This window comes from Anser anser (genome assembly GCF_964211835.1).
Source record: "Anser anser genome assembly, chromosome: 1".
Lineage (NCBI taxonomy): Eukaryota > Metazoa > Chordata > Aves > Anseriformes > Anatidae > Anser > Anser anser.
Genome location: NC_139720.1, coordinates 74,094,861 through 74,122,018, shown reverse-complemented (window position 1 = coordinate 74,122,018; position 27,158 = coordinate 74,094,861). Strand labels below are relative to the sequence as shown.

At 38.0% G+C, this 27,158-nt stretch overlaps 1 protein-coding gene across 20 annotated transcripts in view; it reads left to right on the top strand.

The window, feature by feature from the left end:
- ARHGAP8 (Rho GTPase activating protein 8) overlaps window positions 1-27,158 on the top strand; it is an 84,474-nt gene that overhangs the window by 30,130 nt on the left and 27,186 nt on the right. For 19 of the 20 annotated variants that reach the window (XM_083821083.1, XM_083821092.1, XM_083821084.1 and 16 more), the window contains 5 exons: window positions 6,963-7,050; window positions 9,764-9,895; window positions 12,925-13,011; window positions 15,944-16,042; window positions 17,158-17,268. In XM_083821083.1, coding sequence (XP_083677209.1) covers window positions 6,963-7,050; window positions 9,764-9,895; window positions 12,925-13,011; window positions 15,944-16,042; window positions 17,158-17,268 — 517 coding nt within the window. The remainder of the gene's footprint in view (window positions 1-6,962; window positions 7,051-9,763; window positions 9,896-12,924; window positions 13,012-15,943; window positions 16,043-17,157; window positions 17,269-27,158) is intronic. The other variant, XM_083821091.1, reaches the window with a different exon arrangement.

Here is a 27,158-nt window from a genome sequence, read left to right as displayed (position 1 = left end):
GAACAGCACAGATGAAATGTAAATAATTAATTACACCAAAAAGCAATCTGTCCCTTTGCTTTCATTAGGCCTGAAGAAAATGTGCTGTGGCAAAGTATTTCGTAGTCAAAATTTAGAAGAAAAATTGCCCATGGAGGAATCTCTGATGGGGAATATTTATTTTCCAAAGTGAACGTATAAGGGTCTTGATGCAGGAAATCTCTGAAATATTCACTTACAGTAGTTCCTTTTTAGGAACCCTCCTGAGCATATACTTGATTTTAATTACAATTTCAGCACTTTCCAGAGTTAGACAGGTACAGTGCAGGTGCCATCCTCTTACAGAAAATTGGTTTCTAAATAAATGGGTGAACCTGAGGAGCATTCAGAGGGATGGATACAAAAAGAGAACTTTGTGAAATCAAAATGGGTTGACTTGGCATTTAGAGTTGATGTCACTCCTAGTATCTATTCGGGGAATCCAATCTCTGTCCTGAAGGATAAACAGCTGGCTCATTATCACAATTTTTGGCCATCTTAAAGCTGAAGCATTAAAATATCCATTGTAATGTACTTTCGTATGATCAGCCAGGGTGATCAGTGCCAGAAGAAAGAGGACTCAAGTCTCTACATGTAAAGGTATAAGCTTCTACTGCTAATGTTGAGACTCAGCTGTTATCTCTAATGTTGAGACTCAAAGTTATCTTGCCTGTGTATTTCTTAGCCAAGTAAGAAGTTTGTCATTATTGATGGGCAAAGACCCATATGGTATTAATTGTGGGTGTATTTATTGTCCGTCCATTACTCAGCCTAGGCAAAACATAGAAGTTTAATAATGGCCTTTTCGCAACCCCATATTTCTCTGAATCAGAGAGAGCAGGAGGAGGCTAGAAAGCACAGTTTGTCTTACCATTTATCACAGTGTAATTGAGATTTAAACTAATTTTCATGAGCTTAAATTCTGTGAAAGAAACGGATACAGGAGCAAGTCTTTTCACTGCTGTAGCATGTCTCCTGGATTTTGACCCAGCTTCTACTCCTGCTGAAACCAATGGCAAAACTTCCATGGACTTTAGGATCTCGCTTTGTTTTATTGTAGTTGATAATTTGTGGTGTAATTGTAATTGCAATTGATAATGACAAGCTTCAGTGAAAAAAAATATTTCACTTTTCACTTATAAAATGGTAATGTTTAGGATCATCAGAATAAAGGCTTTTAGAAAGTCATACTAAAATTGCAGCATTCAAAAGATCTTGTTTGCAAATCGGAATGATCTGTATCATTGGAAAAAAAAACTTAATTTGCAAGAAGCAGTAAGTGCTGTGCCATCCAAATTCTTAATTAAAAAGGAGAACAATACCTTTTCTCACGTGCCCTTCCTTGTCTTCCTTGTAACTTTTTTTTTTTGGTACTGCAAAGTTTGATATCAAAAGTGATGTATGAATCATATCTGATTCAGAGAAATACACACAAATAAAATGCCAGTGGATATCTTGTATTTTAATGGGCATAAATCTTATTCTGGACACTGCACTTCTCACACTCCTCTTTACTCACCAAGTGTAGAGGAGGAGGTTGGTTTTGCAGGGCTGAGCTCACAGAAATGACTCAGCAGTGTGCACAGTCCTGAGACTGCCTGAGATTTCTGTATATACGTACTTTACCTGTGAATGGGTCTGCATGATACCAAGGGACTGACATCGAGGCAGTATCCTCCTGTCCATGGGCAAGAGAAATCTATCAGATGTTTCTTGTGCATGAGGGCAGAATTTGAGCCAGGGGATTTGCCAACATGAAAAAGATAAGGGCAGGAAGATAGAGATTGTTGGTTAGAGGAGTTTGGGTGCCCACGCAGTTAAGACACTCCATCTTTGGGAATGCTTCTGGAATGCTTGGAGCTCAAAAACCATGTAGAAGGATAAGGGGAGGAGCACATCTCCAGGGACTGTAGAACAGGTTATCATCTGAAAGTGTTTGGTAATGTGGAATAAAGTAGATTAATACAAAACTATATTTTTGACCTGAAAGTAAAACATCAAGGAACAAAGCTGAAATTGCACTTTTTTTTTTTTGCATTGTCCTCTGTAGAGAGTTGAGGCATCTTTCTGTTCTAACTTGTTTAATTCCAAGTACGAGGAAAATACAGGTTTTGTGGAACAAATGCATACTCTGTGCTGGTTTAAAATCAGCATACTTCAAATTGCACTCTGTTAATTATAAATGCTGTTCCCCACTTTACCCTTCAAACTGCACTTTCACGTGGTTGGGTAAAAGTTGTGTCCCCAAAGTCCTGGGCTTCAAACTGTTTCAGATTGAGAAGCAAACACTCTAGAGCGACAGGAATTTTGCAGGGTGCTCGGTCACAGCCCTTCTGGTGGAGGGCAAGGGAGATCTGCTTGGCTTTGCATCAACACTTCATGTGTCTTTTAAAAAAAAAAAAAGTTTTTCAAAGCACTATTGATGCCTATGCAAAAATAGCCATCTCTTCCCTTCATTATCTGTCACCAATAGTGGGAACCTGGCACTGCTTAATTTAGTTTTTAGTCAAGTTGAGGTTCTCAGTCAGTGTTTCAGATTTGTGGTTGTTGCCCTGATGGCTCTATGTGATGGGGAAACAAGATTCTGTTCTCTGCTCTGCTGGTAGTTTTGACAAAGCCACTCTGGCTTAATTTTCCCATCACTGAAACTAGGAAATGGTGTTTATACATGTTCTAAGTGTATCTGTTTGCACTCTTTTATAAAGGTAGGTGTTTTTTTTCTGCCTTTTAAATCAGACAGTTGAATGCAACCGACAGTAACAATTAGTGACTCATTTAGTAATTTAACTGGAATCATTTTTTAGATTTATTTTGCTCATAAAAATGGTTGTCTCTAACAAATAAAATATTCCACAGTGTACTGTAACACAGCGGTTTTTCCACAAACAAGTCATGATTTAGAGAGCAATCTTTTATTAATGTTTTAATTTAATTTAAGTACATCATTCATATTAATGCTTATCACATTATAATGCCTTTGTAAGTGCTCTGAGAACATCAAATAAGACACTTAAATATAACTTCAGGAACTAAAATTATGGCCTATTTAAGAGCAATATATACGTGTACCTGAGTACATATAATTGTGTTGTTATGCATATCTTTCCTTGAGTGGTGCTTAAGCACCTTATTTAACACAGGAGTCAGAATTTATCATTAGTGTGGCAGGGGGCACTGGACCATGGGGGATGAAAAAGTACCTTCAAGAAAGAAAATAATAATAAGCAGCCAACCTGAAAAGAACAGGAGAAAGTCACCATCCAGCAGGGAAAACTATGTTGTGGAAGTCAAAACTACAGGACTAAAGTTTTAATTGCTAAAAGTAAAGCTGAGTTAGGTCTTTAAAGGATGTTAGAGCAAATAGCAAAAGTTTCTTTGGTTTTATAAAGAGAGAAAAAGGAGAAGAATGATCTGTGAAATGGGAGTGGGGTGGACATCAGAGATAATCCAGCGATAACTGTCAAATTAAATTAATACTTCATCTTGGTTTTCAGTAAAGATGATGTTAATATTATTAGAAAATCTTTTAAGTTCTGTGTCTGATGTTCATCTGCAATTTATTACCTAACTCTTCACCTTGACAAGCTAACTCACACATGTTTAGGAAAGATGCATTCAAGACTGGACCAGTGTAGAAAATAGCTAGATCGGAGAAGGGAGACTCTTAAAAGATGGAGATCTAACTTGTTTGTAAACAGCAAAATGCAGGCTGAGAGGTGATATGATTCTTGCCTAGATATTCCTTCAGGATGCTAAACAATACTGGAGGAGAAGAGCTGTTTCACCTGAGTCATGTCATTGTCCCACAAACAAATTTGTTCAAACTTGCTATGACTTAGATTGGAATTGAGAAAGAAAGGCTGCATGTTGTCAAAGCATTGAGCAATATGAGCAAGAACCAGAAAAACCTAACTGGTATTCAAGATGGAGCTTGACAAGTCAATGGAAGGGTTATGGGTATGGTTTCTGGTGATAACACAGGCTTGGAAATTATAATGCAGAAGATGTCTCCCAGTCGGCATTCATAAGTGAAAAGTCATTAAGAGTTAATCTCATGTCTTCCATCCCTTTTCTCCTCCCACACCTCAAACAGAATTGCTTTAAGAAGAAGTAATAATAATAATAATAATAATAAATAAAAATAATAATAATAAAACCCAATACTGTCCCATTGTGACCTCTGGGATGCATATGACTGTCAATGGTGGGTTTTCATGGAAACTGTGTGTTTTTAAAGCTGGGAAATACTCTGTTCATTCAGATCATGTAATTTGAATCAACATCAGTAATACAAAGTGAAGCTTTTCTACCCAGTTGTCATAGAAATGTAAGGTTTTTTTTTTATTCATTAAGTTACTATGTTATAGAGTTAACTTGCCCTGTTTTAATTCTCGCTTATTCATTCCAGCTACATACATACATAGAGAGGAGGAAGGAGAACAACAATTATAAAGAATATCTAAAAAAAGGCAAATTATTAACTTTATTGTACTCTACTGATATCAAAGCCAAACTTCAATGTTTTAATGGAAATAGAAGCAAGGATTAAATATAGCTTAGTTTGGGTATTGAAATTAGACCAATAATGTCTCAAATATTAATTCAGTTGAAACATCCTGGTCCACTGAAGGGAGGACCATTCAGTGGATAAGGAATTGGCTTGAAGGCCGCACCCAGAGAGTGGTGGTCAATGGCTCCATGTCCAAGTGGAGGCTGGTGACAAGTGGTGTCCCTCAGGGGTCTGTACTGGGACCAGTGCTATTTAATATCTTTACTAATGACATAGGCAGTGGGATCAGGTGCACTCTCAGCAAGTTTGCAGGTGACACCAAGCTGAGTGGTGTGGTTAATACAAGAGAAGGAAGGGATGCCATCCAAAGGGACCTGGACAAGCTCGAGAAGTGTGCCCACCTGAGCCTAAGGAGGTTCAGCAAGGCTAAGTGCAAGGTGCTGCACCTGGGTCAGGGCAATCCCAGACATGAGCACAGACTGGGAGAAGAACTCATTGAGAGCAGCCCTGCGGAGAAGGACTTGAGGGTTCTGGTGGACCAAAAGCTCGACATGAGCCAGCAGTGAGCGCTTGCAGCCCAGAAGACCAACTGCACCTTGGGCTGCATCAACAGAGGCATGGCCAGCAGCAGGTCAAGGGAGGGGATTGTCCCCCTCTGCTGTGCATTGTGAGGCCCCACTTGGAGTGCCGCAGCCAGCTCTGGGGCCCCCAGCACCATAAGGATGTGGGCCTGTTGGAGCGGGTCCAGAGCAGGGCCATGAGGTTGGTCAGAGGGCTTGTTGTGGTTTAACCCGGCTGGCAGCTAAACACCACACAGCCGTTCGCTCACCCTCCCCCCTCCCTCTCTGTGTTGGGGGAGAGAAACGGGAAAGTGAAGCCGGTGAGTTGAGATAAAGACAGTTTATTAAGACAGGAATATAATAATAACAATAATAATAATAGTGATAATGATAATAGTATTAATAATGTGTAAGAAAACAAGTGATGCACAATGCAATTTCTCACCACCTGCTGACCGATGCCCAGCCTAACCCCGAGCAGCCGGCCCCTCATCCCGGCCAGCCACCCCTATATATTGTTTAGCATGAAGTCAGATGGTATGGAATACCCCTTTGGCCAGTTTGGGTCAGCTGTCCTGGGTCTGTCCCCTCCCAGCTCCTGCTGCACCCCTAGCCTGCTCGCTGGCAGGACAGAGCGAGAAGCCGAAAAGTCCTTGGCCTGGTGTAAACACTGCTCTGCAACAATTGAAACATCAGCATGTTATCAGCGCTCTTCTCACCCTAATCCAAAACATAGCACCCTACCAGCTACTATGAGGAAAAATTAACTCTGTCCTAACTGGAACCAGGACAGGGCTGTAGCACCTCTCCTATGAAGAAAGGCTGAGAGAGCTGGGGCTATTCAGCCTGAAAAAGAAAAGGCTCCAGAATGACCTTATTGCAGCTTTTCGATACTTAAAGGAGTCTTATAAAAAAGATGGAGAGCAACATTTTGCTTGTTCAAATAATGATAGGACAAAGGGAAATAGTTTTAAACTAGATGATATTTAAAGTCCCTTCCAACCCAAGCCATTCTATGATTTTCTGATATATTTCTGAATTATTTTAATAGAATTGATATCTTTCATATAGATATATGTTAAGATCTTAACACCTCACAGTCTTCAGTGCAGTTACCTTCAGTATGATCATTGCTTTACTTCTGAGTCTGGATTTCTAGACAGCAGAACTTGAGTGTTGGGTAGGCATTGGCATGATCACCAGCCTTGTCTATGGAGACAGCAAGGGTGAAGTTGTCATGAGCTGAAGAGTACAAAGAAATGGAGTGCAACAATACGTGCTTTGCCAGAGGGGCTAAAGGATGGTGTCTTATTGATCTTCAGATTATAAAAAGCAAAGGTGTTTGCCCTGTTTATTGTTTTAGATTGGATCTGAATGTAGCAGTGCTTTTGGAAAAGTATCTAAGAAAGCTTAATTTGGTTAAAATATTGACTTAAATGTTTGACAAAGCAAATGCCAGAAGTGTGTGTAGCAGAACAGTATTTTTATAAATTCCAGAAATAAGGCATGAAGAGTTTAAAAATGTCACTTCTAAGACTACTAGAGAAAGCCAGCCTGTTTTCTTCCATTCCTGAATTCTGTGAGAGGACTTAACTCTTTCAGGAGCTGCATACTACCAGCCACCCTTTGAATGTGACTTTCTCAGCTTAGTTGCTCCAGCTGCCCAGCAGCTGCTTCATTTCACTACAGTGGTGGCCAAACTGATTTCTGTAGGCAACGTTATTTGATTATGGAGTTTCACAGGGTGTTGAGTAGAGCTGAGAAATACAAAGGTAGCCCCCAATATCAGAAGATACAAGCCTTTCCCTCAGATCACTGAGGTCTCACTGCATAAGTAAGTGAGTGTTGTCTTTACTAACTGTTTTGTTCACTAGGTGATGACAATTCTGGAAGGAAGGTGATTACCTTCAGTTGCTGCCGTATGCCCCCTTCTCACCAGCTCAATCACACCAGATTGCTGGAGTAAGTTTCTCTCAATCTTCTGTGTGGACTACTTTACATTTTATGTGTGAACTTGTATTAGCTTGTTTCCAGATGAATGAGCTTTCAGGGCAGAGAAGCAGGAGGCAGAGAGTGAAAAAAGAATGCACGACCTACTAGTGTTAATACTAAATCAATGAAATGTAGATGAAACCATCAGTTAGTTCACTTGGAATATTGACTAGCAGAAGCAATGCACTGTGTACTGAAATTAACTTGGTGTCATGATTTTATTAATGAATTCTGATAGTATTTTAAAATGGAATTTATGATGAAGACCAGTAAGAGAGGAGGAATTCTGGTATTTTAGTGCTCTATATGTATGTTCTCATGACTAGCAAGGTTTTCCTTAATTGGCTATACTTCAGCTCCTAAATCACTTAACAAGAAGTTTTTGTTATTTACATGTTAGTGTTTTTCCTCTTTGTATAAAATGGCCTGCATTAAGTACAATATTATTTATACTTAGCTCTCTTATATCTCACTTTGTAATATTTCTTTTTGTTTAAAAGAGGATGTAACTGTAAAATCACGTTCTTCCTTATAAACTTGCTGCAGCAAGGACATGTTTCTGCTGGGACTCACAGTTCGTCATTACAATGAGATCTGTTCTGCCATGAAATGCTTGTTCTTATTAAGTATTTTAGATCTTTTTGGAGTGCTTGTACAGCCACCATTGCCAAAATGTTTGAGCACCTTTCAACCATCAGTACCCATCACCCTTGTGAAGGACAGAAGTGTTCTTATCTCAACTTTTGAGAAGCAGAGAGGAGTGTTTGAGACCATGTTACTTCATTTGTGTGCTCATCACACCTAGCATATCTCCACAGCCTTAAGCCAAAGCTTGCTGTGTAACACATGGGGAGCGTTAGCACCTAAGAATAAGAGCCACACCAGTCAGCACCTAACCTGGAGGAGTTACCTGCACAGATTAATAGGAAATGCCAAAGAAAGGAGTGTGACAATCCACATTATCAGATCTAAAAACCTTCCTCAGTTCTGCAGGGAGGCACCTTGATGAAACTAGGATTTCCAGCCCTAGGACTCTTCTGGACTTGAACTCTTAAATGTTTTTCTGTATCTGAGCCTACATCAAATTCGCTTTGGAAGTCTGTGCTAAGAGAGAGAACTGAAGGCAAATGTCTGAATGTGAAGCTGCCAATGTAACTATCAAGTGATCTGTTAGAGTAGATCACTTGATAGTAGTTAGCCTAAGATGTTGAATTTTGAGGAAAAAAATATGGAGTAGATCCAGATTGGCAGGTGTTTTGTGATTAAATCACTTAGAGAATTGATTTGGTAAAGCTTTTATAATGTCCCTCTAATTCTGTTACAGGCATAGAACAGGTAATTGTACAGAAACATTGTTTATTTTATGCCCACAAAGCTCTCGATTATTTTTAGAAGTACAGGCTTTCTGTATGCAATGTGGCAAGGAATTTGCATACTATAAAATAAAACATGAGGCTCTCTTTATGTAAGAGTATCTGTTTAGGTATATTTTTATTTCAGACTCTTTTTTCAGACTCTTTTCTTTATTTTTTTCCAAGTCTTGAACAACTGTTACCACTACTTCCATTAAAATACCATTTAATACTCAAGTCAGGGATCAAAACAGCACTATATTAATTGAAGTGGCATTCCTTGTCCCAGACTATTCTCACTCTTAAGATTTACAGTATGATGGGTGAATAATTAGATCAGTAAGACTGTGGGATTGCAGTGTAGCAGTGAAGTTATCTGCTTTTGCATAGGTGAATACTCAGTGTCCTTCATACTTGCAAATAGCCACAGCCTAATAAATGTCACTGGCAACTATTTTGTTGAATGAAAAAGGCTTACATGCAGTTAAGAATGATAGCTGGGGCTCTGTTGCAGAATAATAAGGTAGCATTGAGAATGACTTGAGAAAGTTCAAATCTGACACAGCAAGAAATGAGGCCAGATTGTACTCCTCCATCATTGCTTTATTTGAATCATTGAGCTGTGTAATAGACCATACAGTGTTTTCAATTGCAGGAGAAAGGGAAGACAAAAGCATCTTACGCTATACCATAAAAGAATTAATGTACAGAAATCTTCTTATAAAACATGCAGTATTATTTCAAGATGGGATAAGTAGTGTAGTGCTTTAAATTAGTTTTAAAGGAAATGATCTATGAATGTAGTCCCTATATCACAAACAGGGGAAAGGCAAACATATTCAAGAAAACAGTTTACAGTAACCAGTTGTAATTAGCAGTAATTAGGGTTAATGGATTTTTTTGAGAATTTAAAATGGTTTAAATTGAGAGGAAAAAAAAAAGACATTATTTTGAGAAGTAAAACTTGGCTAATAGAAAGGAATTTACAAAGACCAGAAAAACAGCAAAAATAGAAGTCACTGTCAGTTAAAATGCATCCTTTAAAGTATTTCTTGGAAAGCACAGTCCCATATTGTCTTCATCTTTTAGTGATTTGTGAACACCATCATTTTTGTAATTAATTATGTTCTTTTAAATTTCATGCTTTATACTGAGGTGGAATTATTGACAACACTGTCACTAAAGCAAGACGAACTTTTTTGATAAATACATTGAAGCAAGCATGAATCTGCAGTCATGAGTGTTCAGAGCAAAAATAGCACATTTAGTTCTCAGTTAAGAATCCCATCCAGTAAACTGTCTTAAAATTAAAATGTTCTCTTTCTTCTCAGGTACTTGAAGTATACTCTGGACCAGTATGTAGAGAATGATTATATGGTTGTCTACTTTCACTATGGCTTGAAGAGTCTGAATAAACCATCTCTGAAATGGTTACAAACTGCCTACAAAGAATTTGACAGAAAGTATGTCTCCAACATCTCGTTCTTTTGTGTAATGTCTGTAGCTAACTTCTGTGAAGGAAGCATATTTATCCCGATCCACCCGCAGCTAGCTGTTGAGTTTATTTTGCCATTGCAAATTTTTGTAATTATCTCAGTCTGTTGGTTCTCTTATAAATGTCTTCTGTAAAGTACTAACAAATGTCCTAGGTGCTGGAATGGTTATACAAATATATGAAAAGCCTTGGGATCAAGAACTGAGAGGCGCTGCCTTTCTGTGCACTATTTAACAAGAAGCCTGTGGCACCCCGTTAGCCATCATTCTCTATTATCTCACAGTTGTGTGTGAACCTTTAATCATCTTAAGGCTAGGGTCTATATGAAAAGGGAGAGATTAGTTTCTAACAGATCATTTCACACATCACTTGTGGCATTCATTGTTTGTTATATGTAAAGCCTGAAGGGACTGCGCTTTGTATATGCCTGTCCTTTGGAGCAACAATGGCTACTGCTGATGACTTCTTTTTTAGGGGGTTGGATGTGGTGTGGTCTAGGCCAAAGCTTCTCTATATATAGCATTTCAAAAGTGAAAACTAAATATCTGATGTTTATTCTCTGAAAATGAGTACTTATCAATGGAACTGTAAGTTCCTGTTGAAATGAGTTAGGCTTTTACTTGTTTGCAAGTTGTTACTTGTTTTACTTGGTTTTGTAAGTTGGCTTCAAGAGAGCAACATGACTGGAAGCAAGAACATACATAAATGGCTCTTTGCTGATAGTGGAAGTGTACAACTGTGTGTGTACTGGGGAGATGGTTTGTACATGTCTGATTTTTTCCATTTGGGAGCTGGAACAAGAAGTAAATCTCCAAAAAGACACTGTGAAAAAGATTACTGGGTGTTTCTAGACTAAGCTGGAATGTAAATACATGAGCATTTCACACTGCACACCACCCTGCTTTGAAAATGGAAGTTGAAATATGTACAAAAACACTTGGTTGTCTAGTGCCAGAGCTCAGTCTTTTGAATCTTACCCAGTAGCATTCTGAAACGCTAAAATCCACTATGCAAGAAAATTAGGTTGTGCATAGAGCTGCAGTGGGAAGGTGTCATCTGAAGCATCTAACTGCTTTCATGAGAGACTGCTCTTGGCTCAGCAACAGACCAAGAAAGCTTATTTTTTTTCTAGTAGGTTTCTGAATATGTTTACTAGAATGCATCTATTGCTTCTATAAATAGGGTAAGGGAGAATAAAGGCAAGGGATCTCCTGTATTTTGTATTTGGTGAAAGGTTTGGACTACAATACTGGTTTTTGCTGTACTCTGACGGTTCCTGAAAATAAATCACTGTAAGGAACTGGAAGCCTACCCTATTGTATTCTTTTTCTTATGAGACAATCCCAAACTAATTTACAGCAGTGCTATGGGGAGAGGCATTATGAGGGGTAATATCTTCTTCAGTTTTGTTGCCTTCTGACCTGCGAATACCTCTGGTGTACAGTGTGACTGGGTTAGGCCAGAAATCTGTTTTCTCTGTTCTCCCATCCTAACCCAGAAAGCAGGACAACCAAAGAGGAACAGATAAAACCAGGTAGCTGGGAAAAAGCAGACAACTTTACACTCATCATTTTATACACAATGAAGTTCTTAGCATACTGTCACTGAGAAGCTCACAGCGGTATTTACAGCACAACATAAATGTTCAGCTGTACTAGCCAGATGGGGGGGGGGCGGGGGGGGGAGTGGGAAGCACCTTTCAGACCTCTTCCATGCATGTGTTTTGGGGATCAAATAAAAGAAAGAAAAGAAGAAAGTACAAAGGAAGATAGTAATTAGCTAGCATCATGAAAGTAAATGTTTAACTGGAATAGTTTCAAAAGAATAGGTCTTGTTTTTAAGCAGAAGCTCACTGAAGTCTTTTGGGCATTTAATTACAGCTCAGGAAAATGTGAAGTATGTAAACTTCCATAGATGTAATGGCTTATGACCGCTGCTTCACGATGCAAAAAAGGCTTAAAATATAAACATCAGTAAAACACCTTAGATGCTCTGCTTATTAGTTTTTATCATTGAATTTGAATTCTTATCCACAGTGGTGCCTGTTGCACAGGAGGATAGTTCTTGCTTGTGTAAGATACTGGCTTTGTAAAAACAATGCTATTTTTATTCAAAGATATATGGGCCCAGTTAAAACCCAAAAGGAAAAGCTGTTGTAACTGCTGACTTGGACCCTTTTTTCCTCTTACCATAACCCATTACATGAAGATTTTTCTTAATAGTTAATGATTGTTTTTTTAGCAATGAATGGTGAACACCGAGGAGGCTTCCCTACTGGGAATAAAACTTAGCAATCTATAAGAAACAGTTTATATAGAAAAGCAGGGTATTTGATTATGTGTTTTCTCAATTTCATTTTGCACTAAGATTGAATAAAATCAGAGTCTTTTTGTGCAGCCTGGTTTCCATTTCAGTTTCAGCCTACTAGGATCTGTTGAGTACCATGATATAACACTGTAAAATCAGGCAATGCTGTAATAAAGTCTTTTGTTTTAAATGAAGGGACCATCTGATATAAAACAATGTGTAATTTGTGTCAACTTTGGTAATAATGACCAAAGCAAGACAAAAGTAGTAAGAAAGAAAAAGATTAGATGTAGATTTTACATCTGAAAATTTAGAAAATTTCTCCAGTGTGAAACTCTTTTAAGAAGAAAATAATGGGAAATGAAGGAAAGTCAGTTTCTATGACTCTTCCTTTTCTTCTCAATTTTTTTCAAGTTGCCACTTCTCTCGTAGTTTCCCTTCCGCTCTCCAGTTATTAAGCTCTCAAGACAACAGACATTGTTTAGGAATGTTATACTATTGTATCATCAAAACTGACCTTTTATTTATTTATTTATTCATTCATTTTATATTGAGTATCTTCTGAATTAGGTCTTTTTAAGAATGCTGTATGATATTGCTGTAATAATAGCTTTCATTCAGTTGTATCTATTCAATTCTACAGTCTGTGATATTGAAAAATGTTCTAACAATTTCATTTTCTTCTACTAGGTATAAGAAAAATCTTAAAGCACTGTATGTTGTACATCCAACGAACTTCATAAAAATTCTGTGGAATATTTTTAAACCTCTTATAAGGTACTTGCCAGGTTATTCAACACATTTTCCTGTTTATTTAAGGATGATTTGTTCTCTAATAATTCGCTCTTAAAAAGCTTGAAGTAAAATATGTCAGGTAACAGCACAACACCCATTTAAATTGCCTTGAACTACTGTGTCAGGTGAGTTTAAGCTTGGTTATGAATAATAGGGTAGAGGATTTTTTCTTTCTAAGAAAAGGCAGTCTCGATATGTAGTAGGTTCATTGGTATGTTAAAGTAAACACCACTTTAAAACGTAATTATTCTGTGGCCCATGAATGACTTTTTTGTCCTGTTTAACAGTACTTAGCACAAGAGAACTGGGTCCCTGACTGGAGTTACTGGGTTGTATGGTAAAGCAGATAATGAATGCTTAACCTTTGATCTGATCTCAAATGCTGGGATGAATAGGAATGATGCTACTCGTGTGTTCAAAGTTAATAGATAAGCCCTGAAGTACCCATAAGAATTGGAGATGGAGGGTATAATGTTGAATATATTTTACTGGTGGATTCTTTTACTTTGCGTAGTAGAAACCGATGGTAGTAGCTACATGGAACCAGCAACAATGGGTGGATACTGATAAGTGCTAAGTTGGTTGGGATTTCTTAAGATTTTGCTCCTGAACTTCTGTCACTTTCAAATTCTAACATTTTGCAAAATATATTATGAATGTCCTCATGGTTAAAGGAATAAAGCAACTTATCTCGAGAAACTATAACGAACGAACTACTGATGTCTGTTATGGCAGCAAGTTATTTAATTATAAAGGGGAAATCTAAATTCTAGACAGAACGGAACATGCAAGAAGCGTGTGAAAATAAAAAAATAATTACAGCTTGAAATCATTCTGGAATCTGTTGTTCTTGAAACAAGAAGAATTACTGTAGATACTTATTTTGACTGGCAGTGAAATAAATGCCAGAGATCCAGGACAGAGACCACTGGTGAGCAAAGTGTGACAGAAGTAGGAAATGTCAGAAGTTTTAAGGAAACAGAAACATTCTTAATCTGTATTAAAAGACTCAGACATGGCCAACTTCTTTCTCAGACGCAGCTGAGAATGATTTGTGGAGTATCGAGAAGTCAGCTTCAGGCCTAAGATGTCAAGCCAGGCATTGTGTGGTTAAGGAACAAAGCTTAGTGGGGAAGGAAAGCTGTTGTCTGGGTGTACTCAGTGATCATACCACAGCATGGAACCAGTACTGGCTCCAGGATTTGGCTGCATACTTTTATAACCCTCCTTGCACTTCAAATTTTTGACAGGAATAACATACCTTGGGTGTTAATGCACTCAGTGGACCCACAGGTGGATAACCACCGTGTTATTTGTCTAGAATAATAATTGGCTGATAATACTTAGAAAATAAGAAGTTAGTTTACTTTTCAAGTATTCATTTTCTCTGGATATTAAGATGATAAATAAAATTAATATTTTTTTTTTGTTTTCTTACAAAAGTATGTTACACTGATACGCTGGCATTTAAATCCTTGTTTATTTTGGATGTGAAAATGAGTGATACTGATAAACTTAAGCATTTGTATCTGGCATAGAAAATTCAAACCAGAACTTGTAACCTTAGATGCATGATCATCTTGCTGAACACCCTGCTTTCGTCGGGATTGGGTATTCTTGGTTGTACTCAACTTTTACCACTGTATACCTGGATAATTGTTTTGACTCTGATCTGGTAATACTCTACTCGTTAAAAACAAAGCAACCAACCAAACAAAACAACACCACATGACCAACAAAAATTTGTACACTGGGGATAATAATAATGATTGTTATGACCTGTCATATGTCATAATTACTGTGTCATAATAATACCAAGTATTATGAGAAAATAATTGAAAGTATGAGTAAACTCTGAAAAGTCCATAAGTCACTTACAGAGAATTCTTTGTTAGCCCTTACTTATATTTTTGAAATCACAGGCCAAAAAAAAAATAATGCTTGGAAAAAAGACAAGCTGAAAAGCTCTGAAGTTGTACACACAGGGACAGATAGCTATCAGAGTTACAAAATCACTTGTCTGCTAGCAAAATTTTGCACTTTGCAATTAAAAGCTCCTAAAATTCTGAAGGAACTTGCATTTGTACCATCTCCCACTAGAGGGAGAGTGTGTATATATGTTTGACAGTTCAATGATAAATTCATTACTGTGAGAGAATTTTTCTCCAGTTTTGTTATCAAAGTAACATGCAGCAAAGTACGGTTTTTATCGTAAACACCTACTACTTTTCTTGACAATTCATTACAGGACAGATATTTTGTATTGCAGAAAAATTTGAAATTATTTTGGATCACCTGTAACTGAAACTCAAGACCTAACTACTGATAGTTGGTACTTCAAATTTGAAAGTCTGTTTTGTGCAATTTGTCAAAAGAGCCTTATTATTCAAGTTGTTTCCTAGAAGCTATGCAGCCCTTTCCAAAACAGATACATAATGATGGCCCAGCACTTCAAGGGTATACACTGTCCACTCTTTGAAAGTCTTGCCCGTCACTTACTACTTTATAGTTTTTGTCTACAGTCCCATTATTTTGTCTTTTGGTAGGGAGGAATACCTAAATAACACCAACGTGGTCTGTTGGCCACCTAAAAGAAGTTAACAGTTCTGTTAGCAAGCCTTGTAATGCTATGTGAAAGCTGTTTTTCAGTGTAGTTTAAAGCAGTGTTTTTCATATCTATGCAAATCACAAAACATTCAGATGGAAGTCAGTTATTTTTATTCAAATCAGACTCTCAGGCATGCACTGTATATGTTTGATCATATGAAATGAAATACATCTTATGTCTCCTACTGCTTCAATTACAGTCTAATTTTGAGTTGCATCAGCACTTACATTTTTGTAATGGAAACTAAACCCTTCATAAATGTTCCTCTCATGCTGATTTTTATACTTCTTTGCAATTTTTTTTTAGCCATAAGTTTGGGAAAAAAATAACCTATTTGAACTATTTAAGTGACCTGAGAGAACATCTCAAATATGACCAGCTTAATATTCCTCAAGAAGTCATCCAGTAAGTGGCAAGTTTCAAATACTTGGTCTCACCTTTTAACAGGTAGGGTTGTGTCATGTTCATTGTATTCCAAGCAGAATCTAATCCTATTTCTTCAATGATTCAAAGTCTAATTTACCTATCTGTGCTTGGCTGGATTTAATTCTGAAAGCTGCATTGTCATGAAAGACATGCTAAAGTTTTTCACGTTTACAGAGGAGAACCCTATATAGTTTTCTACAGATCTGAAACATCTACATCTGAGTTTTGGAGCATTTTCTTCATATAATTGCAGCCTCTCTGTGAGCGTTAACAAAACCAATCCATATGTTGTTACTGCTTGTGAGTACCACGTAATGTTCATGGGCAAAAATAACAATCCTGACGTCTTTGCTTGCATATTGTAACAGATCAAGTGACTTCCTTTTGATAAGAGCATTCACAATCAGCAAAGAGTTGATTGATTTTAAACTTTATGGATACATCTATTGTTAGCAGATCCATTAGTTTTATGTTGTGTATGTATGTGTGTTAGGGAGGAGTAATGGAGAGGGAAAGAAAAAGACATGCAGAGGGTATACATGCCAAAATTGTCAAGTGCTGGTATTAGTGTCTATAACAGTATTTACAACTCAATGCTTTACATGGAAATGCTTTGATGTACTGACAGGAAGTGATTTTATGTCAGTGCTGAATGAAAGTAACTGGAAGCTTTGATTGTGACTGTTATTGATGACTGTTGGTTTTTTACACAGCTTTTTTGTAAATAGGGAATAACAGAAAGTACCTTACAGCTCTAAGGTTATAAATTGGGTTGCATGGCTGCAAAAGAGAGGGAAGTTATATTTTGTGTAGCAAATAGGCTTTAAATTATAATGTGTTCCTATTTTTTTATGTTAGTGCACTCCATTGGCTGAAGCGAAAAACTCTTCTGTGTCTTGCTTAAGGATTCTTCCGCAAATACTACTTAAAACATTCCCTAATTCTTACATTAAATTAAATGTAAATTCTGTAAGACCTGCAGCATGTACACTATTGTCAGGAGTTTAGTATTTTGAACAAAAATGGTACCTCTTCGTACATGCAGTTCGTCAGCTGTGATGCAGAGAAAATCAATGATTTCTTGATTTTTGCAGACATGATGAAAATCTTCGGGCGAAACAGAAGGGAAAACTGCCACCTGTTGTTAAAATTCCTCCACCAAGACCACCTCTACCTACCCAGCAATTTGGAGTCAGCCTACAATAGTAAGCCATGAGATTTCTATAATACAAGATTTTTATATCCTGCAGCCTTCTATAATGTGCAAATTCACTGGACACAAAGTCAACAGATGTTTCATTTATTATATGTTTAGTTTCTCATCCTCTTTGAAAGCTGTAAAACTACAGAGCTAGGCAGTAGCTTTTATGAATCCAGGACAGGTCTTAGTCCCTGTGACAAACAGTAACAACAAGAACAAAAAAAAAAAAAAAAAAAAAAAAAAAAAAAATCTTCTAACTTCCAACCATAGTCATTTCTGTCAGAGATATGGAAAACTATCTTCCTATGGCATCCTTCTCAAGAGCGGCTGACAAATACTGTTTGCATTCAATAAAAACAATTCAGTTTGTCTGATCCATGGACATTTGTCATATTTCTTCCCACCCCCAAGTCTGCTCTTCTGGTTCTAATGATTCAGCTTTAAATGAGATATAAAATATATATAATTTTCCCCTGGTTAAATGTTAAGCATCAGTCCTCTCTGGAAGGCCTGATATTAGAACAATCAATATCTATTGTGTAAGAGCTACTATGACATTAACTTTTATGATACTTCTTTAGAGTCTAACCTAACACTTTAAACGTGACTAACTCACTTTCCTAATTCAGAAAATATCTTTTAGGTGGGGTTCACTGGGTCATTAAGAAGGACAATGTTTTAAGCCACTGCTTCAGTAGTAAAGGTGGGACTGTTGGCTGGCATCAGGGCATGCTGTCACTTGCCTCCAGCCCAGCCTGGCTGCTCAAGCAGCTCTGTCTAACCTCTCACAGGCTTATGCGATCAGACAGCATGTTGTGTGCCACAATTACCACCTGCTACTGGTATTTTATTTCTCTTTGCCTGATCAGTGTCTCTGAACAGTGTGTTTGACTGAGTTGCACATCATGAGTGTGCAGGGGCTATCCTTCCTGACTCTGCTGCTTTCCAGTTGTGTTACCATCAGCAAACCACATCCTTCTTACATGCCTCAACCTTTGCAAGTATATAGAGGGTGGCTGCTTTAAAAAGAACTTTTCTGTGGAAGATCTGTCAGTGGAGAATCACTGAGAGAGGCATTACTATCATTTTTGGTCTGGAGAGTTCTACCACTCACTAAGGAGGCTCCTTGTGTGAGTTCAGTTCAGAGCACTCTGATGTCCAAAACTGAAGCATTGTGGATATTCATCGTTTGCCCACATTTGTCCAGATCACTTCTTGCAGAAGAGGTAGTGCTGCATCACCATGTAGAAATTACAAATAAACAAATCCCCTACAATCTATAAATGAGTAGATGGACTGATTTTTATTGGATTTAAAAGGTCTTACCTGTTTTTTGAAAAGTAAAGCTGATGGAGGAGAGAGAATGATATGTGTTGAGAGCTTCTAAAATCCAAACCAAAAGAAAGTATTAGCTTTTATCTTGATGAATTAACTGCTTTTGCTGATTCCTTCTACTTTTATGATCTCTATAGTCTGTAATGTCAAAGTATCAGTGACCTCCCACCAAAGAGACAGGTGAGGTTGTTTCTGTTTTCTGAAGAGGGCTGCAGGGATAACCTGATTTTATTTTGTTTAGGTTTATGGGAATATATCTGCTACGTGCTGCCTATTTCATTATAGTCCAGTAGAAACTGTATTATCAGGGATGCTGCTGAGAGAAAGCTACTGTCATTAAAGGACTATTTCTCTGTGGAGGTTTTTTTTTTTTTTTCTGTAGCTTAAGAAAAGGAACATTTAAGACCCATAGGCCTGAGGTTTTGCCAGTTTCTGTACTTTGGGATGATGATCTTTATTCAGGCAGCTAAAGGATGGTGAATGAGATTATCCAAAACCCTCATAGATGGCCTAATTTTGATCAGATATTTCACAATGGTATCCCAATGACTTCTGGCTATGGAGAGTGGTATACCCATCTCCTTTTGAACGTTTCTCCCTAAAAGCAGCAGGCAATGCTGTCTTAGGTAACACTTCCTCATTTAACTTTTTTCTCAGTTTGTATTTGTTAATGCATTTGTTTTTCATAGCTGTAATTAAAAATTAGAACAACAAAAAGTGACGAAGCAGTGGTTCAAGATCTCTCATTTTCATCCAGTGGGCAGGGGAAAAAATCCTGGTTTGGTAGAACAGCAAAACAAAACTGAAGGAAGTTTCCATCTAGACACTGAGAAATAACTGTTTGGGACCAGTGTCTCATCTTGGACTAATCTGTTAAATCACAAAGACATTTTTAACCTTGTAGAGTTGGATTTTCAAAATGACATCAGGCAACTGGGCATTTAAAAATCGTGGAAAATCTGTGAGAGCTGTGAGTGTAATACTTGGAAATGTAATATATACTGAATTGGGTTTAATTTACGAGTTAGCTGAAGGACTTATTATCAGGTTAGTTCAAAACTTTTATTTCTTATGTTACCCTCCTCTGCTCATGATCCAAAATCTGAGTTTAAGTCTTCTTTTGATCTCTTTAACCCCTTAGTGTCAACTTATGCTCTATGTGGGGGCAAGAAACAAACACCAAGCTGACTTTATATCTTTAAAGTGCAAAATTATATTTATGTTGAATCCCAAAGGTGATTGTTTATGCAGAGAGGAAGAAAATAAACCTATAAATACATAGGTATCACTGAAGGAATATGTGATGACGTTTGAGGGGTATGGGCCACAGTTAGAAGTCACCATGTTACTCATGAGGAGTACATACAGGCAGAAAGCATTTTTGGTCATTTCAGCCATGTTATAGCTGCACACTCTCAGGCATTTTGATTGTGTCCCATAATTTAAGATCGCTATTTTAGACCTTTCCAATGTTTCAAAAATATGTGTATACTAGTTTTTTGTGTAATTCTGTTACTTGAAGTATGGAATTATAGAGGGATTTTCAGAAATTTTAGTCTGTTTTGAAGAGCTTTTCTGTGAATCAAGGTGCTGTTGTTGCATGATGCAATGAAATGAGTGGAGGTGTAGAGGGGAGCTCAGACTCAAGTGCAGAAGGAAGTCTGAACAGTCATAACTTTGTTTTTACTCTTCGATGCATGCGCTATGCTATCTCTATAGGCACAGATCAAGTGCATGCTACACATGCTATACGTGCAGAAAGGAAGACAGATTAGGTAGTTGCTCCCAGTTGCATCTGCCTGTGGTCCCAATTTTGTGAATGCCTATTAGCAGACCTGTGAAGGGACCCAGAATCTTGTGCTGGAGCAGACTTAATTAAAATAACCATTTTTAAAGCAAAAAAATTAATTATAATTAACCCTGTAATGCACTCAAACCTGTAAGTATTCCTGCACAGTATGCTTGAATCTTACGTAGAAGAGCAAGACAGCAAGGGTATGAGACTGGGCTTTGGGAGATCAGAGATCTGTTCTGGACTGAGTGACAGAAATTTATGTTATCCCAAGCCAAGTGTTCACATTGTGATTCAGCAAAGAATCCAACTTTATTTAAATGTAATTCTTTGTGATGTAGGTGTGCTTATCGTTAGGCAGAGACATGAAATAGAAACCTGCATCATCGTGAGCTCCTGTGAGTTACAGGGTCTTTGCAGCTAGAACTTAAGTCTGGTACCAAGTTGTGCTGAAGTTTCCATGGAAACTACTGTAATTCAAACAATGATAAATGAACTTGATAAAGGAAGTTAAATCATCAAGAGGTGGCTCATGGGATTTCTTAAAAAAATAAATGTGGGGAACCAAAAAGATTGGTGCTCTCCCTATTTAATTCTTTGTGCCCACATGTGGAGAGCAGACTTGCCCAGTTGGCTGAATGTCTTTCCAAGGATTTTTGTTCTCCATCCTGGATTGCCTGGGTGCCAAATTCTCCTTGTTTCAGTCACTCAAAACACTTTTAAAGTTTTGAGCTCATGTTAAAAACTGTGATTTTCTTGAAATGTAAAATAACACAACTGAAACAAAAATCATCTTCGTGGGTATATCAGACAGAAAAGTCTTCCTGAGGAGGTTTAGCCCATACTTTATTTTTCAGTCATAATTTAATGGGAAAGCATGCTTCAGTTTGACAAGTATTTAAGAATGTTATCTCAGAGTTGGTGGGATATTTTGCATGTTTAGTGTTAATTATGTCTTCCCCTATCTTGCTAACTCAAGCTTCTCATGTGTAGAGAGAGTGAGCAGAATAACAACCATAATGAACCAGTTTAAAGGTTTCTGAAGCCTCATGCTATGTCTCCAGTAGAGGACAACAGCAGATGCTAGTAGGGAGCAGTGTTATGAAAGGGCAAGCATATGGTGATGCTTCCTCTGGTATAATGTCGCAGCCTCCAGTCATTGATGACTTATGGAGGAGAGTACTACAGTGCTATGAAAATTAGTTTCTGTTACTCACCAGTAGCTATCACTTTTATAAATCCAGAGATTTCAATTTCATGTATTGTGTTCATGTAGCAGGACTAGTTCCCTGTTTATCCAGCAATTCTTCTTTCACACACAAAATACAGACCAGCAGGAATTAGCTGTTCAGAATACATCCTCACTACTTTGCACCACGTGTCAGGGTGAAAAATTTTTATTGTAAAAACCATTAGTAAAGATTTTTTGTTTAAAAAGGCAAGAAAAAATTTGGGAGGGAGAGGGACAGGGGTGGACCCGCTATGTATGGTGATCAGCTAAATACAGCTCAAATGCACAAATGAAGTTTCCTAAATTTGTGACAATTAAAAGGAATTAATAATTGACTATGAGGGCCAAGTTGTATCATTGTCCTCTGCTGTACGTTCAGCAAGCTCCTACAAACCCCTGTTGCTGCATCCTATTGCCCCTGTAATCAAGGATGGCTACAGCTGAGCTCCACCACAGAACAGAGTTGACCTTGACTAGCTGTTGACATTGTTCTGTTTTCTCCAATTGGTTTTAAAATCTAAAATTAAATAACTTTTGTGGCAATTTAGGAAATGCTTTCATTTCCTATATAGTTGAGGGCAGAGAAAAAAATCACAAAATTGCAACAACCGTACAGCTTTTGCTTGTTGAATTGTTATCATAAATATTTCAGGGTACTTTCCTTTTTGTCATAATCTGCTTGTGCATGCTGTGCATGCGTGACCATGGAGGAAGAATGCATTTGAAACCAGATCTCAGCATGTCTCAGCAGGGAAAAAATGAAAAGGAGAGGAGGAGAAGAGAGAGAGAGATTATCAACCAAGAATACTTAATGATACTTCAGAACAATGTGTGGAGGCCCTTCATGATAACTGTCCACAGACTAGAAATGAGTCATTGGATGTATAACATGTCACAGTAACTAATCATATACTTCTATAGTGAGGAATACTCAGTCTCCCTGGCTACTATGTTTACTGAAATAGATCCCTCTTGAATCTGACATATTGTTGCACTATGATTCAGACACCTGAATCAGTTACAGAAAACTATACCTTGCACTGAAATGCTCTGTTTTGCCCATGTCTCTTAAACAGAAAGTGTAAGAGATCTTGCATTTCAAATTGCCTGTCATACAGCCTGATCTCCAGTGGCAGTTTCCATAGTCCATCACAGAGCACAGCTGCTCATCACACCATCCTGACCATCCTGAACAGGAGAAGAAAAATGCAGATTACTTGACAGGATCCACAAAGACAAGATAGAGGTGTAATTTCATTGACCTCTGAGCTGGTCTGATTTACATTAGCTGAGGTAATGTCCCTATTATTTTCTGTCACCTTAGGTCCAGTAAACTGAACACTATGTCCCACATTGTGAAATGTTGTGAAAGTATGCATCCAAACTTTCCCTGGTGTTGGAAAAACAGAACAAACCTGGCATGTGACTTTCTACTCTATTTTTAAATACAATTTATCCTGAGGCCCTCTTTCATGTGCTTGGAACAGAACCTTTCCTTCAAGAGGAAAAGGAATCCTGTAGAAAGTTGCAAATGTGCAGAAACTAGGGTTTTCTTTTCCTAGAAAAAGAAAAATGATGTGTAGGTTTTATTATTACAAATTATAGCCCAGTTATTTGTTTCACCTCTCTGACAGATAAGCTAGCACTCAGCAGGTGCAACTGCTGTAAATAATCAGTTTTCTATTTATACCCTGAAATGGGGAAACACATTTATGGGAAATGATAATAATTAGAAAACATTTATAAAAAGCTGCCGGGTTGCTATTTGGCGCCTCTGGAGTGAGCAGCTGTAAGAAAGCAAAAACAATTAGTGCAACTTCAGAGAGACTGAGAATGGATTCCATGAGCTCAAATTGTCAATAAAAATGTAACAGCTTCCAAGCAAATTAAAGTCTTGATGATGTTCCCATTTAAGTGAATTAGACTTTCAACTAATTTTAATAAAAATTGCCCTAAAAGTTTAAGGTACCGACTTGAATACATGAAACAAAATTATTTTGCACACAAGGAATGTGTCATAACTGCCCTATGAGAAAGGCTATAATATTTTTTTTGTCTTTGTCTTGATCTGCTGCAACCTTTCCTTCACTGGTATCCCAGATGGTGACCTTGGAATTGACCTCATCTCCCAACACTTTTTCTTGTTTAATACATTTCTGGGGTGTATCATTTCACTGGGGATTTCAACTTTGCGTGTAGTGCAGAGAACCCCTAAAACCTCCTTGCTTTTGTGGTTTATTAGCAAGGCTAATTTATTAGTGGGGCTGCGTAGTCACTGCCTGTTCTCTTCTATTTTGTTGCTGATGCAACAAAATGTTGTTAGACAACAGTGATCTGCTGCAAGAGAAAACAATTCCCATACAGAAGCAACCTTTCAGAGGACAGTATGTGGTTCACATGTTCTGTGTTTATGTGGCTGTGTTCCTTTTTCAGGGGCTGGTATAAGAGCTCACAGCACTGCAGCAAAGCTGCTTTTAAATTTTTCCTCCCAAGGGTCTAGATGGATGTTGGGTGAAGGGGAGGACAACCTGGCTCTCAGAGCTGTTCTGAGAGCGCTGGACATCTCCTGCATGTTGTAACACTGACTTTCTGTGCTATGGTGTCACCAGCATCTGTGAAACTGCTGGAAGTTTGTTGAAGGTAATGCTGAAGCTGGAAGGAGAGGGAGAGACTTAGTACTTTAGGAGTAACAGAATTCCTATCCTGAAAGTGGCTAGGAGGCTTATGCTGCTGGGAGAGATATTTTGATCAGGTTAAAAAAATATTGGGTGCTCAGGTACCTGATTGTCACTGTGGGTAGGAAGAGGATGCTCCTCTGAGGGCAAGGTCATAAACTTGGCCCTGGTAGCATTTCAGGCCATGTCTGTCTCTAGTCAGTGAGATTTTTCGTGAAGCACTTATGGCCTCTAATGTAGCTCTCACAAGATGTCTGTGGTAATGAGAAAGGTGAAGTTGGACTTACAAGTCAGGTCATAAATCTTCTGGCCATTGCCGTGTTATTATGATATTGCAGACAGTGATTACTCCAGCAAGTCCAGTACTGTTTCATATTGAAATTAATAGTGCCTTGCTGGTGTGTAAGGACAGGAATTTGTATCATTTGATCTTAAGATCATACTTGCAAGCAGCAGCAAATGATGAGAATTAGTGATATATAAAAGGTCATACTTTAGGATTATCTGAATTAAACTCAGTCCTTACTGTTAGTCTTTTTCTTCCTGCAAGTGCATTGCACACATACGCAGAATTTATTTGGTCAAATGACTAAAACTATCATGTTGTGAATGTGGTAGGTGAAACTGGAGTATATTTTCTAGCAAAATTCCTATGTCTGCTTACATCACAGAAAATTCCTCTCTCCTACAGTTCCTGTTACATATAGATACAGCACTGTCTCCACAAAATAGTATTAATACATACATACATCAACATTGAATTTTATACACTTCATGTTCTGGTATGGATACTTTGTTGAAGAAGAGCAGGAAAAAAATGTTCAGTGGACTGATTTTTAGTCAGGTTTCATAGGAAAGGTACAGACATATGTCAACCACATTTGGCAGAGGAAAGGGCTCTCACAAATGCTACATTTCAACAAGCTTTTAAAAATCACTGGCTGGAAGGGGGGGAACTATAGCACAAATTTAGGTTCTTTTTTGTCTTTGGTCTGCTGATGCACCAGTTAGTGTTTAGATAGTGATTAATTATGAGTTGCTCCTAACGTGAGGAAACCTGAGGGAAAGAGGTAAGGGGAGGAGATGAAAGTACTGTGGAAGGAAAGTGAGTTTATAACATAAGGAAACTATCCACAATCACTATGATGAGGAAACTGATAGGACATAGGATACAAATCCATAGCAGATCAACTTCATTAGTTCTGTGGCTGAAGGGATAGCCTATTTCCTTTCAAACAGCAGGGTGGTCTAGGGTATTTGAAGTAGTAAAGCAAGATCTAGGAGCTGGATAAGCAAGTTTATCCCAATCACCTATCAAATTGTATTGTTTTACGTAGCACTAGGGGAAGAGAGACACTAAATATGCACAGTAGAGGAAAAAGAATATGGTCTGAGAAGATCTGGATAACATTCACAGACATGAGTGCCTGGAAAGAAGTTGGATGGTGAAGACAGGAAAGAGTAAGAGCAGGACTGGGTTGACAGTAAAACTGTAACTGGAAGAAATGGCACTGATGGCTCAGCATTGTGTCACTGGGGTGATGAATTAGATGAAAATGTTTGAAGGGTGAATAACTAAATGGTGTGAAGTATATTCCTGTCAGTTTATGAGAGGCAAAACCACATGGTGAGTCAGTGTCTAAGGCAGGATCTTGCTCTGACTCTTCCCCTTTGGGGAGCTCCCTCACCAGCCCTGTGTGTGAGGCTGGGTGGGCAGCCTTCTAAGCCTGGAGAACCCAGATCAAACAATCTACATGACCTCTTCTAACTCCCTTCATAGGCAGAGGGAAAACAAATGCGAGGTGGAGGGGGAGATTTAATTCACCACTTTCCTTACTCCTCCATGCTGACTGACGTAGCTGTAATATTTATTTTAAAATATGTTTTTATGCGTAGTGTAAACACAAAATAGAATATTGGATTGCTCATTCCATGCAACAGTGTTACAGAAGTTTTATCAAATACATTCCAGTTAGTATCAGTTGCTTTATGCTGGGAAACTAAGCCAGCCTACGCAAAAAGAGAAGAAATCACAGTGCTTTGAAAAGAAAAACTCTGTAAGAATCATTCCTGTCTACAGGTGCAAACCTCAGCTAGGTTGAAGGTATGTTTAACACATTGTGTGTATCATCTTTTCTAAGCGTCTCACATACTCTGTAGATGAGCTGCAGCAGTGGCAGCCTCTCTCTATACAGTCACAGTCTCCATGCTGTTTTGTGCTGGTGCTTTAGAGCTTGTCAGTAAAGCTGGTCACCCTTTAAATATGACGTATAAAATTGTTACTTTTAAATCTGAGATTGGTCCTTTATTTTTTTGTTGATTACTATATGAATGTAGCAGAATGCTCAGCAGATACTGTCTTTTTTGTTATACTTCTAAAACTGCCAAATTCATTTTTTAAATAAGATAATTGCAGAATTTTCCGTGCTGTCTAGATCAAGAAAGTGCTATGTTCGATTTTTGCCTCAGCTGCTCATTCATGAAAGAGAAAAAAAATCTCATTTCATGGGAATCATTCAAAGCATTAATAACCTCAATCTCACTGCATCACTTTGCCTTCAAAATAAATAGTACAATATCCTTTTAATTATACATACACTGTGGCTTAAAAAGAAATGACAAAGAAAAATCTGCATGATAAAGGGCTCCTAAACTTGCAGCATCCCTTGATCAAGACTATTAGAAAGCATTCATTTCAAACTCCTCGTCTGCCTCTAAGCTGCCTTAAAGCCACATTCCACCAAGGGCATGCAACGAAATCCAGTCAACGCAATCACTTCTGTTGTCACCGTGACCTCTTGAGCACAGCCCAGCTGGGGCATGCCAAGCGAGGGGAACAAAACTAGAGCAAAACCAGCCTC